The sequence below is a fragment of the Pediculus humanus genome, genomic scaffold (genome assembly GCF_000006295.1).
Source record: "Pediculus humanus corporis 1103172107416 genomic scaffold, whole genome shotgun sequence".
In the NCBI taxonomy this organism is placed as follows: Eukaryota; Metazoa; Arthropoda; class Insecta; order Psocodea; family Pediculidae; genus Pediculus; species Pediculus humanus.
The window spans coordinates 65,907-81,395 of record NW_002987040.1 but is presented as its reverse complement, the minus strand read 5'-3'; the positions used below and the strand labels follow the sequence as shown (position 1 = coordinate 81,395).

General features: G+C 28.3%; 3 protein-coding genes across 3 annotated transcripts; all 3 read left to right on the top strand.

Annotated features, from left to right (window-relative positions):
- Positions 1-3,034: 3,034 nt before the first annotated feature.
- On the top strand, positions 3,035-6,406 carry Phum_PHUM066640 (uncharacterized protein; the record flags this gene model as incomplete). The annotated part of the gene is made up of 8 exons (XM_002423504.1): positions 3,035-3,098; positions 4,220-4,366; positions 4,676-4,857; positions 4,981-5,074; positions 5,301-5,552; positions 5,622-5,883; positions 5,954-6,206; positions 6,284-6,406. The coding sequence occupies 8 exons, from the start codon at positions 3,035-3,037 to the stop codon at positions 6,404-6,406; spliced, it is 1,377 nt and encodes a 458-aa protein (XP_002423549.1).
- A 1,540-nt stretch (positions 6,407-7,946) lies between these two features.
- Positions 7,947-9,494, top strand: Phum_PHUM066630 (class D atypical G-protein coupled receptor GPRbos1, putative; the record flags this gene model as incomplete). Its single annotated transcript, XM_002423503.1, has 3 exons — positions 7,947-8,058; positions 8,165-9,364; positions 9,409-9,494. 3 exons carry the CDS (start codon positions 7,947-7,949, stop codon positions 9,492-9,494), a joined length of 1,398 nt encoding a protein of 465 aa, XP_002423548.1.
- Positions 9,495-11,435: 1,941 nt separating this feature from the next.
- Positions 11,436-13,588, top strand: Phum_PHUM066620 (synaptic vesicular amine transporter, putative; the record flags this gene model as incomplete). The annotated part of the gene is made up of 9 exons (XM_002423502.1): positions 11,436-11,547; positions 11,641-11,943; positions 12,018-12,101; positions 12,170-12,352; positions 12,511-12,680; positions 12,750-12,893; positions 13,003-13,186; positions 13,277-13,398; positions 13,493-13,588. The coding sequence occupies 9 exons, from the start codon at positions 11,436-11,438 to the stop codon at positions 13,586-13,588; spliced, it is 1,398 nt and encodes a 465-aa protein (XP_002423547.1).
- Between the last annotated feature and the right edge of the window lie 1,901 nt (positions 13,589-15,489).

Sequence of the window (15,489 nt, the reverse complement as noted above, 5' to 3'; positions counted from 1 at the left end):
TTTACATTTAAATAAAATAAAAATTAACTCATCCGTTTTACGATTAATTGAAAATATTAATTTTTTTTCTTTTGACCAAATTTTTCACTTATTCACTACGTTTATAAATAAATAAATAAATAAAAACGACTACAACTATATTAATAAAATAAAACTATTAATTAATTTGTTTAGATGATGAGTTGAGTTCCCACATCGATAATTTTATGAGATCTTGATTTCTAAGCAGCTTCTGCTATTAACTACGTGAATCAAATAAAATATTTTTAAAACTTTTATCATTATTATTATAAAATAATTTTAAAATATTATTCGTTATTTAAAAATAAATAATATTTAAATAATAAATTTTTAAAATGTTAACGAATCAAATAAAAATTAAAATTATTTTACACATTTTTTTTTCGCTCAAGTTTTGAAACAAAACAGAAAATGGCGAAAAGTCAGTTGGCATCACTGTCACTCATTTACTCATATACTACAGCTTTATGTAACGAACTTAATTTATATATTATTTTTTAATAAAATTAATTATTTTATATTATTATCAGTATTATTTATTTAAAAACCTTTTAAAATTTTAATTTAATTTACTATCCTTAATTATATAACATCAAATATATAAAATTTATCTTTGAAACACAAAAAAATTATTATAAATCTCATAAAATTTTCATTTCTCATTTCTCAATTCAATTAAACATTATTTGTCATTTCTTTTTAATTTATATCTTTCTAACAAAAAAAAGACATAATAAATTTAATAAAATTTGTAAGCAATACGAAGCCATAAAAACTAACTGAAATCCTTTTTTTTTTTTTTCCAAGAAAAACTTTTTAGTAATTAAAAAAAAAAAAAAGAAGAATATTAATGAAAAAAAATTGTTTGATAATTAACAAAAGAAAAAAATTAATAATGATTGATTTGTTTTAATAGTAATTTAAATTCTTTTTCAAAAAAAAAAAAAAATTTAAATATATCACAAGTAAATTTTTGTGTACTTGACCAAAAAAAAAAAAAAAAAAAAAGAAAAATTTTTTTGTTTGTTACAAAGGACAACAATATAAATCATAATTCATGACAGTTTAATGAAACAGTAGATTATAAACGTTGCCTTCTATGTGTTGTTTAAAAAAATAATAAAATCGCTTTATAAAATAAAATCAAAACTTTAATATTAATATTATGTAATCATCATTTTAAATGGATTAACAAATCATCAAATTCTTATAAACATTTTGATTAACTAAATGTTATGTAAACAATTATTTTACTTTTTTTTCCAATCAATAAATATTATTATTATTATTATTATTAATAATGACAACTTGCCTCTTTTATAAATAAACCAAAAACTATCACCAAAAACAGTCAAATAATATTTAATTGAAAAAAAAACCTTTTTTAATATTAAAATGAAATAAAACTTATATAAATTATTATTATTATTAATAATGACAGAAACAAACAAACAAACAAACAAACAAATTGAAATGTTTTAAGGGTGAGAAAACACTCACACATTTTCATTATTATTATTATTATCATCATAACATAAATTATTTAATTAAATTTCAATTATTATTATTTATTTACATTGATGAGAAAAATTTTACCCGCGTAAATGAAATTTAAAAAAAATTGACGTCATTCGTGACGTCATTTAAATAAATTTTATATATGAAATTAAACTCGCGCCCGCGCCTTTTTTTTTTTTTTTTAATTTTTTATACTGAGCGAATAATTATTAAGATGGGGGGGAAATTTTTTAAAAATGTTTTACGATTTGTTTAAACAATTTTATTTAAAGAGTAAAAAAACAATTTTAGAAAATAATTTATAAAGAAAAAAAAAAAAATGATTCGCCATTATTGACTATTGCAAAAAATGATTTGTGTGTGTGTGTGTGAGAAGATATGCGTGTACTCCACATATCTTTTATCAATTCCCATGTCATTACGATAATATATAACGAATCCATTATCTCTTGGTTAAAATATATATTTTTCTCATGTTATGATAAAACCAAAAAATAATAATAATAGTAATGATAATAATAAATCAATAATTGATTTTTTTTTCTGTAAAGGTTATATGAATTATTCAAAAGAGAAAAAGATTTTTTTTCTCATCTCACACACGAAACCTTCCCCCCTTCGTCTGCCCTCCCAATCCTCTTTTTTTCCCTTCCCCAACCCCCTCTCTTCACATTGAAAAAAAAAAAGAAGACAAAAATAAAAAAATTTGGGTTCGTTTTATAAACAATCAAAAAAATTAAAAATGGTGAAACAACTTTTCCTTTTCCTTTTTTTTAAAAAATTATTATTATCATCATCATCGTTTGTATTAATCCCACGATAATTATTGACACTGTGTCGTGGAAAAAAAAAGGGGATAAAAATATTTCGCGTCGAATTTTAAATTTATAACAATTTACAAAAAAAAAAAAAAAAAAAAATTCCTTAATTGGAACTCAACGACGCCCAAAACAAAAAAAAAATTTTAAATAATAATAATTCATAAGACGAGACGTGAGGCCAAAAACGATCAACAAACGACAACCAATGAATGCAACAACAACAAAAACAACAACAACAAAAAACCGACAAAGACAAATAAATAAATAAAGAGAGAGAGAGAGAAAAAAATTTTGAGTATAAAAATCACAAACGGACGACATTTATAATCATTTTATCCGTTCAGTCATGAACGTGGAGATAAGAACGCGTGCAAGGAGTCAAATCGATTGATTTCCGTTCGATTTATTATTATTATCATCATCATCATCGGATCCGTCACAACTATCGTAAAAATAATAATAATCAATAGACATTTTGATTTTTTTGTGTGGGGGAAATCGCGTTGTGAATTTTTTTTTTTTAGGGTTTTTTTTTTTAAAAGGAAAAAATGAATTTGGAAAATTTTTACTTAATTTTTTTTTTATTTATTAACGTTATCGATTTATATGGTGTCGATTCATCGAACGTTACGCAGAACTTTCGAGAAAAAAAAAAAACACTCATTAAAAAATATATGAAAAAATATAGAAAACAAGAAGGAATAATAAGAGTCGTCAATGGAAGAGGACCTTTCGAGGGTAAGTTTTTCTTTTATCATTTCCATCAATACTGATAACAATTATTATTATTATTATATTAATTTTTTCTTGGTTTCGGTCCTGCATTCGGAACACAACAACAACAATAACAAAAAGGCGCCATCAATTAAAAAGCAGACGAATTTTTTTTTTTTTTTCGAAATTAATTTCCAAAAATTATTTTTCTATCATAGAAATATTAATTTTTATTACGTAATGACGTATTCATTATTATTATTATTATTATTAGAAACGAGCGAAAAAAAAAAAATTTCATTTAAAAAAAGGGGGTCAAAGTTCGAACGTATGTTATGAGAGTCACGTATTACAATTAATAAAAAAAAACAAAAAATTTCAATAAATTGATCGATTGATCGATCGATCGATTCGCGCATATCACATATAAAAACATGATAATAATAATAATAAAATTTTTTATTATACCCGACGTGTTATTAAAAATTCAAAAGAATTTTTTTTTATTACCCTTCCCCCTCCCCCTATTACCCCCGACCCCGGGAAAATAACTCGCTCCGAACGAGTGAGAAAAAAATGAAAATTTGTGAAAACGTCCTCGAAAGCGACCTCCCCCTCCCCCCAAAAAAAAAAGAAAATGATGATGAATTCGTACGGTGGAAAACCCTCCCCCTTCCTCCCTTCCTCCCTTTCTCTGTAAAATTTCAAATCAGTGCCGTATCTCAAATAAATTCTAATCAATTTTTATTTTTTTTTTTAAATTAATAATTAATTAAATTAAACAATTAAAAATTTTTGCTGTTTTATTATTTTTTACTCGACCTAACCTTTGACCTTTTCCCAAACGTCAAAAAAAAAAAATTATTTTTTTTTAAATTGGGTTACCTCGCGTTAATTAAAAAAAAAAAAATTAACGTTCGCGCATGAAAATTCCCGTTAATAATAACAATAATAATAATAATAATAATAATAATAATAATAATAAACTTTCGATTCGTTTTTTTTTTTAAGATTAAATAGTATTATTATTATTATTGCCTTACGCATACGAGGAAGTTAAAGAAAAATGTCGAAATCTTAATTAATTAATTATTATTATTATTAATGAGAGTATTAATTAATTAATTAATTAATTAATTTTTTAGGAAACGTCGAAGTTCATCATTTAGGAAAATGGGGAAGCATATGCGACGACGAATGGGACATGTCGGAAGCAAATATCGTCTGCCGTTATTTGGGTTATGAAAAAGCAGTTAAACCGACTCACGATTCCTTTTTTGGTACAGCAAGACGTGAGTGTCCGTCTCCCCTCCCCCCCACGAAATTCTTTATTTTTATTCGTTCTAATGCCACGCGTGGATTTTTTTTAATTCATTAAAATATGAGAAGAAAAATAATTTTTTTTATCATATTATTAATATTATTACCCTTGACCTCATTTGATTGACGACAAACGTCACACACACACACACACACGCACGCACACGTTCTACATTTACTTTAATACGTCAACAAATGTATTACCTTCACCCATTGATACCAACATGACGAAAAATGGAAAAAAAAAAAAAAAATTTTTTTTTTTTTTGGTTTTTCGACAGGAAAATTTTGGATGGATAATTTATATTGCGATGGAAATGAGAAAACTCTCGCCGATTGTAGATTTGACGGTTGGGGTAAAAGCGATTGTACGGAAAATGAAGCTGCCGGAGTCGTTTGCGATTCACCGGAAGTTTACGTAAAAAAACCGGAAACTATAAAACCACCTAAAATAAAAATTAAGGTCTATATTATTATTTGTAAGTTAAATTTAAAAAAAAAAAAAAAAAAAAAAAAATTCAGGTACGCGAACGGACGATTAAAAATGTATTTAAAAATGGCGACGTTTTTTGATTTTTCGTTTTAGGATAAAGCTAAAGAAAATGATAAAATTGAAATAAGACTGAGGGGTGGAAGGATACCGCAAGAAGGAAGAGTCGAAATAAAAATAGGAGATTCAGGTTTGTAGTATAATTTATTACGTGGTTTTAGACAAAAAAAAAAAAAAAAAAAAAGAAAAAACGTTTCGAGAATATAAAAAAAAATTTTTTTTTTTCGTGTCACTTTTGTGCGAAAATTCTTTTCCCCTGCCCCCCTACCCCCCTTCTTTTTCCAACTTACTGGACGTGACGTGTTTTCATTTGATTTATTAAATATTGAAAAAAAAAAAAAACTTTTTTCTTTTAGATTGGGGAGTCATTTGCGGTGACGGTTGGAGTCTTTTAGAAGCCAACGTTATTTGTAAGGAATTAAATTTGGGTTATGCAAACGATGCCGTACAAACGGATTTTTTCGGGGGTGGTAATACATCGATGATATTAAGCGGAGTGCAATGTCGTGGTAACGAAACCGGATTATCCCACTGCTTCCACGACGAATGGGGACAAGTGGAATGCCCTGGGAAAAAAGGACACATTGCTGGAGTCGTTTGCGTACCGAGTAAGTTTTAATTTTTAATTTTTTATTTACAACGAACCTGAAACTTTTCATTTTTGTTTTGTTTTCAAGTGATGGCGGATTTGGTTATCGACTACGAAGAAATAATGAGAACAATACATTTAGAAGATCGACAATTATATTTTTTACAATGTGCAATGGAAGAAAATTGCGTGGCTTCTCAAGCATATCAAATACAAAAAGAAGACACGCACGGATGGCATTTGGAAACGAGAAGACTTCTTAGATTCACTGCGAGAATTCCAAACGTTGGCACTGCCGATTTTAGACCCTTCATACCTAAACATTTATGGGAATGGCATTCCTGTCACATGTGAGTTAAAATAATTTCTCTTCCATTTTCCCAAAACGCTTTTTTTTATGCGTTGTCTGTCTCCTCTCAGGCATTATCACAGCATGGAAGTATTTGCAACATTTGACGTCATGGATAAAAACGGTACGAAAGTTGCTGAAGGACACAAAGCATCTTTTTGTTTGGAAGATAATCAATGCATACCTGGAGTCCAACCGACATACGCATGCGCTAATTACGGCGATCAAGGGATTTCCGTTAATTGTTCCGATATATATCGTTATAACATCGATTGTCAATGGATCGATATAACCGATCTCGATCCTGGAATTTATCATTTTAAGGTTTGATATTCACTAATTTTCCTTATTAAAAAAAAAAAATTTCACGCATTTTACATCGTGACGTCATTTATTTTAAGGTTTCAATTAATCCGGAATTTAAAGTTGCCGAAATATCATTTGAAAACAACGCCGCCCTTTGTACCTTATACTACACGGAATCATATGCTTACGTCAATAATTGTTCGCTGGCCAGACCGTAGAAAAAATGGCGGCGTACACCGCCATTTATGTATTTTCTTCGATTTCATTATTAATTAATAAAATTTCATGTAACGATTAATAATAATAATAATAATAATAATAATAATAATAATAATAATAATAATTTTTCGTTGTTTTTTTTTTTTTTTATAAATAAAACACGGACACGTACGAATGAATTTCCTTTAGGGGTTTTATTAAAAAAAAAAGGGTTCGTATTATTTTTTTCCGTCATTTATTACGTGTAATTCACACGCACATGCCTCCCCCTCCCCTCCCCCAATTACACACACACACATGCACACACACACGTCACCTTTTAATGAATCATCCCCTACCTTATATTTTATAACCCCTCGTAGAAAATTTTTTGTGTGTTTGTGTCCCGTCGCGTTCAGTTGTTTGTCGTCACGAGTTGTTTGTTCTCTGGAAAAACAAAAAAAGGAAAAATGAAAAAATTATTATGGAACATAATTAAAATTAAATTATTATTAAATTTAATAATAATAATAAAGTGCGAAATATTAAAAAAAGAAGAAAATTTTGGAAAATTAATTTATAATAAAAATGGAAACGTGACACTTACGGGTAAGTAGAAGTTTTCCTTGTGACGTCATTTTCGGTTATTAACGATAATTTTTTTATAATCGTATTCCATAAATTGGAAAAACAGGAATTTTCGATAGGTATGCAGGAGAGGATTCGAATGAAATAAAATCGTTAAAATCACTGGAAGAAATGGCGTCGGCCATTTGGATAATCGAAAGATTAAACATGGAAAAATATTTAACGAATTTAACGATCGGTTTGTTATCATTCATTTTCCATTTTTCATTTTCCTGTCGTTTGTTTCGTATTAAAAAAAAAATTTGTTAAAATTATTTTTTAAGGTTTGTCAATTTATGAAATTTCATCAAAAAAAGATGAAAAAGAAAATTTTTTAAAATCCATAGAAGAAAATTTATCTAACGACACGATAAATTTAGGTGAGGAAAACAAAAAAAATTTTTTTTTTTTTTGAATTGAAAAAAATGGAGAAAATTTTTTGTTTAAAATGGATTTTAGGTATATTAACGAGTTCGAATGTTCTGGAAAAAAGAAATATGTCGTCGTCGTATAATTTTACAATTAAAACCATAGAAATACGACATGTTGTTGATGATGACGTATTAATCGATTTAATTTTCGAATTTTTAACGAATTTTCAATCGTTTTCCATACGATCGATTATTTCCGATTCGAATATTATACTCGATAAATTTATAGAAAAATCATCGAACGAAAATGGGGGGAAAATTTGCATACAGGAAAAATATTTTATTGATGAAAAGTAAGTGTCAGCAGAATAAACACGCACACGCAAAAAAAAAAAAAAATTTCGAGTGGAATAAAATAAACTAAAAAAAAAAAAAATTTTAATTTTTTTTTAGTTTTGTCGAGATTTTTAAAAAAAATTTCACGACGGATTTCGATTCTTCTTACACGGAATCACCTGACACGATGATGATGATAATAATAATAATAGCAAAATATTCAAAAATGTCGGATTTGATAAAAATATTAAACGATAATAAAAAAAATGGAGATTTTCTTAACGAAAAATTAATTTTAGTACCAACGGATTTGGATTTTGATCGTCGTCGCGTACTAGGTAAAAAAAAAAATTTAAATAATAATAATAATAATAATAATAATAATAATAATAATAATAATAGTAATAATAATAATAATGATAATAATAATGATAAATTTTACAGATGCGTATGATAAAAACGTCATCGTTTTGTTACCGTCTTACGGAGATGAAAAAATATTAAAAAATTTTTTAAGTGTAGGAGTAGGAGGAGGAGGAGTGGGAGGAGGAAATAATAATAATAATAACGGTCGCAATGATTATTATCAACATTCTGAACCCACGAAAAGTCCAATTTTTATAGGTACCGCATTAAAAATAATCGAAATCATCGATAATTTTAAAAATTTGAACGAACGGGTATGTAACTATAATTCCGATACCTGTTACGAAACGTTAAAAAAAATTAGTTTAACTCGAACGAATGATGACGATGACGTAACAAATATGACGACAAAAGGAAATGACGTAGATGAAATGTTAAAAATATTAAAATTAAAACCGAACCCGAACAACGAAATGTTTTTATACATCGCGTCATACGTTCACGTAAACGAAGATGCCGCCATTTTTCAAATTTATAATTTTAAAATAAAAAAATTTATTCCGCATTTATTAAAAATAAACGATAATTTATTCGTTGAACCTGAAACGTTAAACGCATCCGACGTTATCATTTATCAAAATGATAATAATAATAATGGAGAACGAATCGAAATATACGAAAAACAAAACGTCACGTATAAATCGTTAAATAATTTAACGTACGAAAAAAAAATTTTAAATTTAATCACACCGAATGATAATGATAATGATGATGATAAAAGGAGAGGAAAATTCACGATACCGGAAGTGAAAAAAAAAAATTGCATTCGTAAAAAAAATAAAAACGAAAATGATAATTCGAGTGAAATAATTATATCTGAAAACGTATATAAAATAACAATGATAAATTTAAAATGGAAAAAAATCACGTGGGTCATAGGTAACACGTGTTTAGGAATTTCCGGTTTATTGCTTACGTCATCGATATTAACGTTCGTTACGATTAGAATGTGGAAAGAGGATTTACGGGAAGGAGGTTCGTCGTCGGCGTCTTTTATGATTTTTCTCATGCTTTCCGTCATGTTAACGTTTATATCCTCGTTTCCCTATCACATCGAATCCGAAGTTAAAAATAATGACGTCACACGTTTGATTTCCATCGTTCGAATCGTCGTGCCAACCGTATCGTACGCCATATTGTTTTCATCAACCCTATCCAGGTGTTTGATGTTAGCAACAAGCGAAACTCGAGGCAACGGTTTTGTGAGTCACGTAAACGGTTATTTACAAATAATATTGTTTTTATCACTGTTCGGAATACAGGTATCTACGACCTTGAACTTTATCACAAATCGGAAAGGGATAGTAAACGAACGGGACGAAAACCGTTACGAATTCATAATTCATAATTCTTATAATATGATTTTATTATTATTATTAATATCTACGACGCCGTTCGTGATACGTTTGAAAAGAAATCACAGAGAAGGTTTTTTGCTGTCGTTTACGATTTATTGCGTCAGTTTAGTTTGGATAGCTTGGATAAGTTGTTATTGCATACTGTCGGATGCTTCGTACAGGGATGCTGCAGTTGCTATTGGGATAAATTCGACAGGAATCGTTTATTTGATATTTTTATTCGGTCCGAGAGTTTATTTTATGATGACGTCGTTTTTACGTAGTAATAATAATAATAATAATAGCATCAATATAAATTCATTACCTTGTTTAAATGATAATGTATTATCATCGGGTTTGTCTGAAACTCATTTGAAATCGTTTAGAAATGTTTTTCGTCGTGATAACATATGCGAAACATTAAATATCGGACTTTCGAATCCGAATTTTATAAATAACGACGCCATTTTAACAACACCATAATAATAATAATAAATTATTAATTTTTTTTTTTATTACCTTTTTGACCTTTTTTTTTTGCGAGGAGGTAGGGGAAATTTGTGATGGAAAATAAATAAATATAAATATCCTGTAAAAAAAAAAAAAACACGAGATTTTTTTTTTTTTGGGGTTGGTTGCCTGGTTGGTTGGTTGGTTGGTCAAAATTGATTTCCTAATAATGTTCTGGTTTCAACAGACTGGAAATTTAAAGCAGCATCTGTAAAGAGAAGATTGCATTAAATAAAAAAAAAAAAAAGAAAAATTTTTTTTTTCCTCTCTTTCTCGAGTTGGAAAAAAATGTTTTTAGTACGTAAGTTAAACATAAGTTTCAAGTGTGTTTTTATATAATTTTGTAAATTTAAATCATCTCATGTTTAAATTTAAAAAGACTTTATGTCCTTTTTTTTATATTTAATATAAAATTATTATTATTATTATTATTATTGTCAGTGACGTGTCTTGTGTTTTTGTAACTCCCGTTTTTTTTCCTGTATACTTTCCTGTTTCCTGTTTCCTTTTTTTTACAATTTTTGAAACGTTTGCTGTTGTTTTTAATTTTTTTGTAGAATGATGACGTATACGTCAACTGGACATAACTACAATTTGGTAGTACCAACTCTTAAGGTACCCTTTTCGGTTTTTTAAGGATTTCCTCGCAGGTATTTTAAAAGGTCTCTTGCCTTTTTGTGACAGTTACAGATCCTGTCAGTAACAATTATGGACGCTGCTTCAGTTTTTTTACATTTTCTACACTACATAAATGTATTCCAAATGTAGTCCATTTTTTTTCAGAACTTCCGTTTAATAACCTCCCCCCCTTTTTAAGATCGATGTACTCTTATCTCTTATCATTCGATATTTCAACGTGCAAAACTTTTTTTTTATTTTTAATTCCGTTACATTTCTATTAGCGTTTCTATTGACGTTTCGAATTCGGTTTAAAATTTCCCAACAGCATACATTAGAAAAATTTAATGATTATTTTTTTATAAGTATATTTATCATTATTATTACTATTTGTTTCCACCCCCACCCCTTCCCTCCCGGGTCCCTAACCGCCATTTAAAATAAAAGAGTAAAAATAAATAAATTAAAAAAAAAAAAAAAACGACAGGAAAAAAAAAAGAAAAAAAATTTTCTCTTTTCCTGTAGTAGTAGTAGTAATATATCAAAAAAAGGGATGTTAATCTGTTTTTTTCTAGAAAATGTTTCTTTTCGAATTTATATTAACGGGAAACGAACCGCAAAAAATTTTGTCGTAATTTGTCTCTTTAGTAACCATAGTGATATTCATCCAGAAAGTTAAACCTTGTCAGCAGACAATGATATGTTACACCTCGATATAAACAGTATTAAAAATATGTTCGGTCGTGAAAGTCGGTTTAAAACAACAACAACAACAACAACAGGAAATGATTTTATAAAATAAATAAATAAATAATAATAATAAAATGTTTTGTTTTAACGGTTTTTATAAAAATTTATTTAACGACAGTAGAAAAATAACAATCGGTGTCGTGTATCTTTCACTCCTGTTGGATAATGTACTTTTAACAATGGTTGGTAAGTGCGTGGGAAAAATTTTTTTTGTTAATCGCATAAGAAAAAAAACCGGAAATGAATTCACGAGTTCCTTTTTTTTTTTTTTTTCATCAGTTCCCATAATGCCAGATTTTTTAATAAAAAATTCCATAGATGGTAACAAACCGGAAAACAACCAAGAGTATCGAATGATATCATCATATCAAAATGAAAGTTATGATAACGTGACGTCATCATCATCCTATAAAACAATATTCGATGTCCCGAATATGGAAAATGGAAGGATGAGCATTTTGTTATCATCAAAAGCTTTGGTACAACTTATATTAAATCCTGTTGTTGGTGTTATCACAAACAGGGTCGGATACACGCTTCCGTTGTTTTTGGGAACGTGTACGCTTTTAATTTCGGCAACGGGTAATTTTCCTTTCTTTTACCTCCTTAACATTCTACTTTCGTTAAAATCTTATAATTTTTTTGGTAATTTTTAGTATTCGCCTTCAGCACCGGATACTTTGCTTTATTTTTAGCAAGAAGTTTTCAAGGTGTCGCATCATCATGCATAGGAATAACAGGTAGTAAGAAAATTTTCCGAGAAAAATATTTTTTCAAAAGTCAATAAATTTTATTTTTTTACGTACAGGTATGTGTTTGGTTGCGGAAAAATATCCGGAAGAACCGGAAAGAAGTAAAATGATGGGTTTTGTTTTGGGTAGCGTTGCTGTCGGCGTACTCATAGGATACCCATTCGGTGGTTTCATGTATGATTATTCTGGAAAAACTGGACCTTTTCTCATCATTGTTTTATTTATATGCATCGATGGAGGTATATATCACAAAGACATTTTTCTTTTCGTTAAATTTCTGTCGTTTTTAATTACTGTCGCGATTTGATTTTTTCAGCTTTGCAATTATGTCTGACGGATTTAAAACGATCAAACGACGTGAGTAAAAATTTACAATTTTGTTAAATATAACAAAAAGTAAAAGAATTTTTTTTCCGACAGAAACGATATATAAGTTCCGGTTGGTTACAATTGTTCAGCGACAGGAAAATACTTTTAACGGGTGGTGCTATTGGAATATCAACATCAACAATTGCTATATTAGAACCTTGTTTACCAATATGGCTACTACAAGAAATAAAACCAAAGGTTGTAAAAAATGAGGTTGGCGACATGATGATACGTCATATTTAAATGTTTTGTTTTTTGCTGTCGTAGAAATGGCAACTCGGTACGGCATTCATACCCGATAGTTTAGGTTATTTTATCGGTACAAATTCAATGGCCTTAATAGCTTATCAAAGCAGAAGATCAATGATTGCAATACCATCTATGATATTGGTCGGATTATCTGCATCATTGGTAAATTAAACAAACAAACAGTAAAAATTTTTTTTTTTTTAAATTCATGCTGTCGTTTGTTTATTGATTTACCAGTAGGAAAAGTTTTTATTTGTTTACAAATATGCAGGTGCCAGCAGCAAAAACGATGCTACAATTAGTTATCCCACATTTTTTTCTCGGTTTTGGTATCGGTGCTGTCGATGCTGCTCTCGTACCCCTTTTGGCAGCTTTAGTTGACACAAAATATTCAACTCATTACGGTGCCGTTTATGCAATGCAACAAATATCAGTCAGTCTCGCATATTCTTTAGGTAAACAATAAATAAAAATTTTGTTCCCTTTTTTTTCCCCCCCCCCAAAATGGAAATTCATTCGAAAAAATTTTTTTTTAATCATTCCAGGTCCAGTTTTTGGAAGTGGAATGACTGAAATCGTTGGATTTCCATGGATGATGAGAATTGTTGGCATCATAAACATTCTTTACAGTTTCCTGTTATTTAAATTAGATAAATTTCACAGCGAGGTATAATAAATAAAATACATAACTTCAATAGATCTTATTAATAATAATAATAATAATATGGAAAATTTTTTTTTCTTTTTCTTTTTTTTTGTAGAATTATTTAAACCGGAAACGTGATATCGTTGACTATCATTCAAGCGGTAAAATTAATTACGAAAAATTTTCAGAATCTGATAACACGAGCGAATAAATAAAAACCTGGGAAAATTCATTTCAAACGACAGGAAAATTTTTCTTTTTTTTTTTTTTTTGTATACATGAGTGACTCGGAGCAAATTAATAATATATAATTTAATTTATTATTTATTTATTTATTTTTTTTTTATGAAAAATTTTCCCCGTAGGTATATATTAATAAAAAATTTTGCTGTTGTTGCAAAAAAAAATATTTTTTTTGGCACGATTTACAGGAAAACGCGCGTTTTCCGAAAAAAAAAAGAGAGAGAGAGAATTGAAAGTGTCGTCCCCGTCGTCAATTTTTTTTTTTTTAATTTTTGATTGATTTATATACGACAGGAAAAAAAAGAGAAGAAGAAGAAGAAAATCGTGTGATGTTTTCAACGACAGGAATATTTGTGAGGAGTATACGTGCCAAATGAAAAAGAAAAAAAAAAAAATTTCCCGGATAAAGCAAAAAAAGCAAATTGAGCAAAGCTTTAAATGCGCATGTCTCCTTATATTTATTGTACAGAGAGCAAAAAAAAAAAAAGAAAATCTGGAATAGAATTTTGTAGAAAAGGGAAAGGAGAGGAAGTAGAGTAGAGGAGTGGTAGAGGATAAGATGAAGAGAGGAAAAGAGAATTTTTGGGAAATGCATCCAAGTACCGGGCAGCATCCCAGGAAGATTAGTTCGCTGCTGCTGATCAGCTAAATATCCCCGCGTGAAAAACACAAAAAAAAAAAAAAGAAAATTTCGAATTTTCTATTATTATTATTATATTTTTTTCTTTGTGCGTCGCGGCGTCGTAATGATAATAATAATAAAAAAAAATTTAACGTGCGTGGAGATTTTTTTGTTTTAAGTGATGATATAAAATGTGAAATGAAATTTAAATAGAAAAAAATTTTTTTTTTTAGTTTTTCTTTTTCGATTCTGAACAGAAAAAAAAAAAAATTAGTTCAGTTATTGTGTCCGCGACAGGTACATAATAAAAAGGTATTGTATTCGAAAACCTTTTTTTTTTTTTTACGTATGTTATAAAGTATCCCTGAAAAAATTCCAAGTTGAAAAAATTGTTTACCCTTTTGAAACATACAAATTATTATTTTTATTATTAATTAAATTTGTTTTCTTTTTTAAATGTAATCGATAAAAAGAAATAATAATGATAGCGTTTTGAGAAAAATTTTTTTTTTTATTTGGGGAAACCCCCCCCCAAATGATAATAATAATTACAGAGGAAAAAATTTTTATTACCGTTAATGAAATTAAAAATTACGGGGAGCCAATTGAAATTGATTGTTACAAAGCGCAGCGAATTTATTATTATTATTATTATTATTATTATTATTATTATTAAAATTCAGCCGGTTTTCCAGAGGAGAGGGATGAGAAATGAAAATCCTCTCTCTTCCCCTCCCTCCTCCTACATAATAATTTTCTCTGATTTAACGTTAAAAAAAAAAACCCGTGAAATTTTATTTTAATCCAAAAAAAAAAAAAAAATTCCTGTCAGTTTAATTTAAAAATAATGAGGGTCTTTTGCTCCCCCTTTTGGAAATCAAGTGGGAGGGGAGGGCGATAAAGTTTTTCAAAGGGGGGAGGGGAAAAACGAGGTAAAATAGAAAATAGTTTGGGTTTTTATTTTTATTACGAAGTCAATTGCATTCCGCCCTTTTTTTTTATTTTTTGGAAATTTCGATGGGGGGGCTAATAAAATATTCATACCTATACCTACTTTTATAGAAATGCCCTAAAAAATAAAATTATTTAAAACTAAAATGGGGGAAGGGGGGAACGAATAAAAAAAAAATTCTAATTCATCCATTAAGAAAATTGTTTTTTTTTTTTTTTTTCACTTCACCGTTTTTTCAATTAATGACCTTTTTGTGTGTGTGTGTGCCTTTTTCAAATCTCTCTCTCTCTCTCTA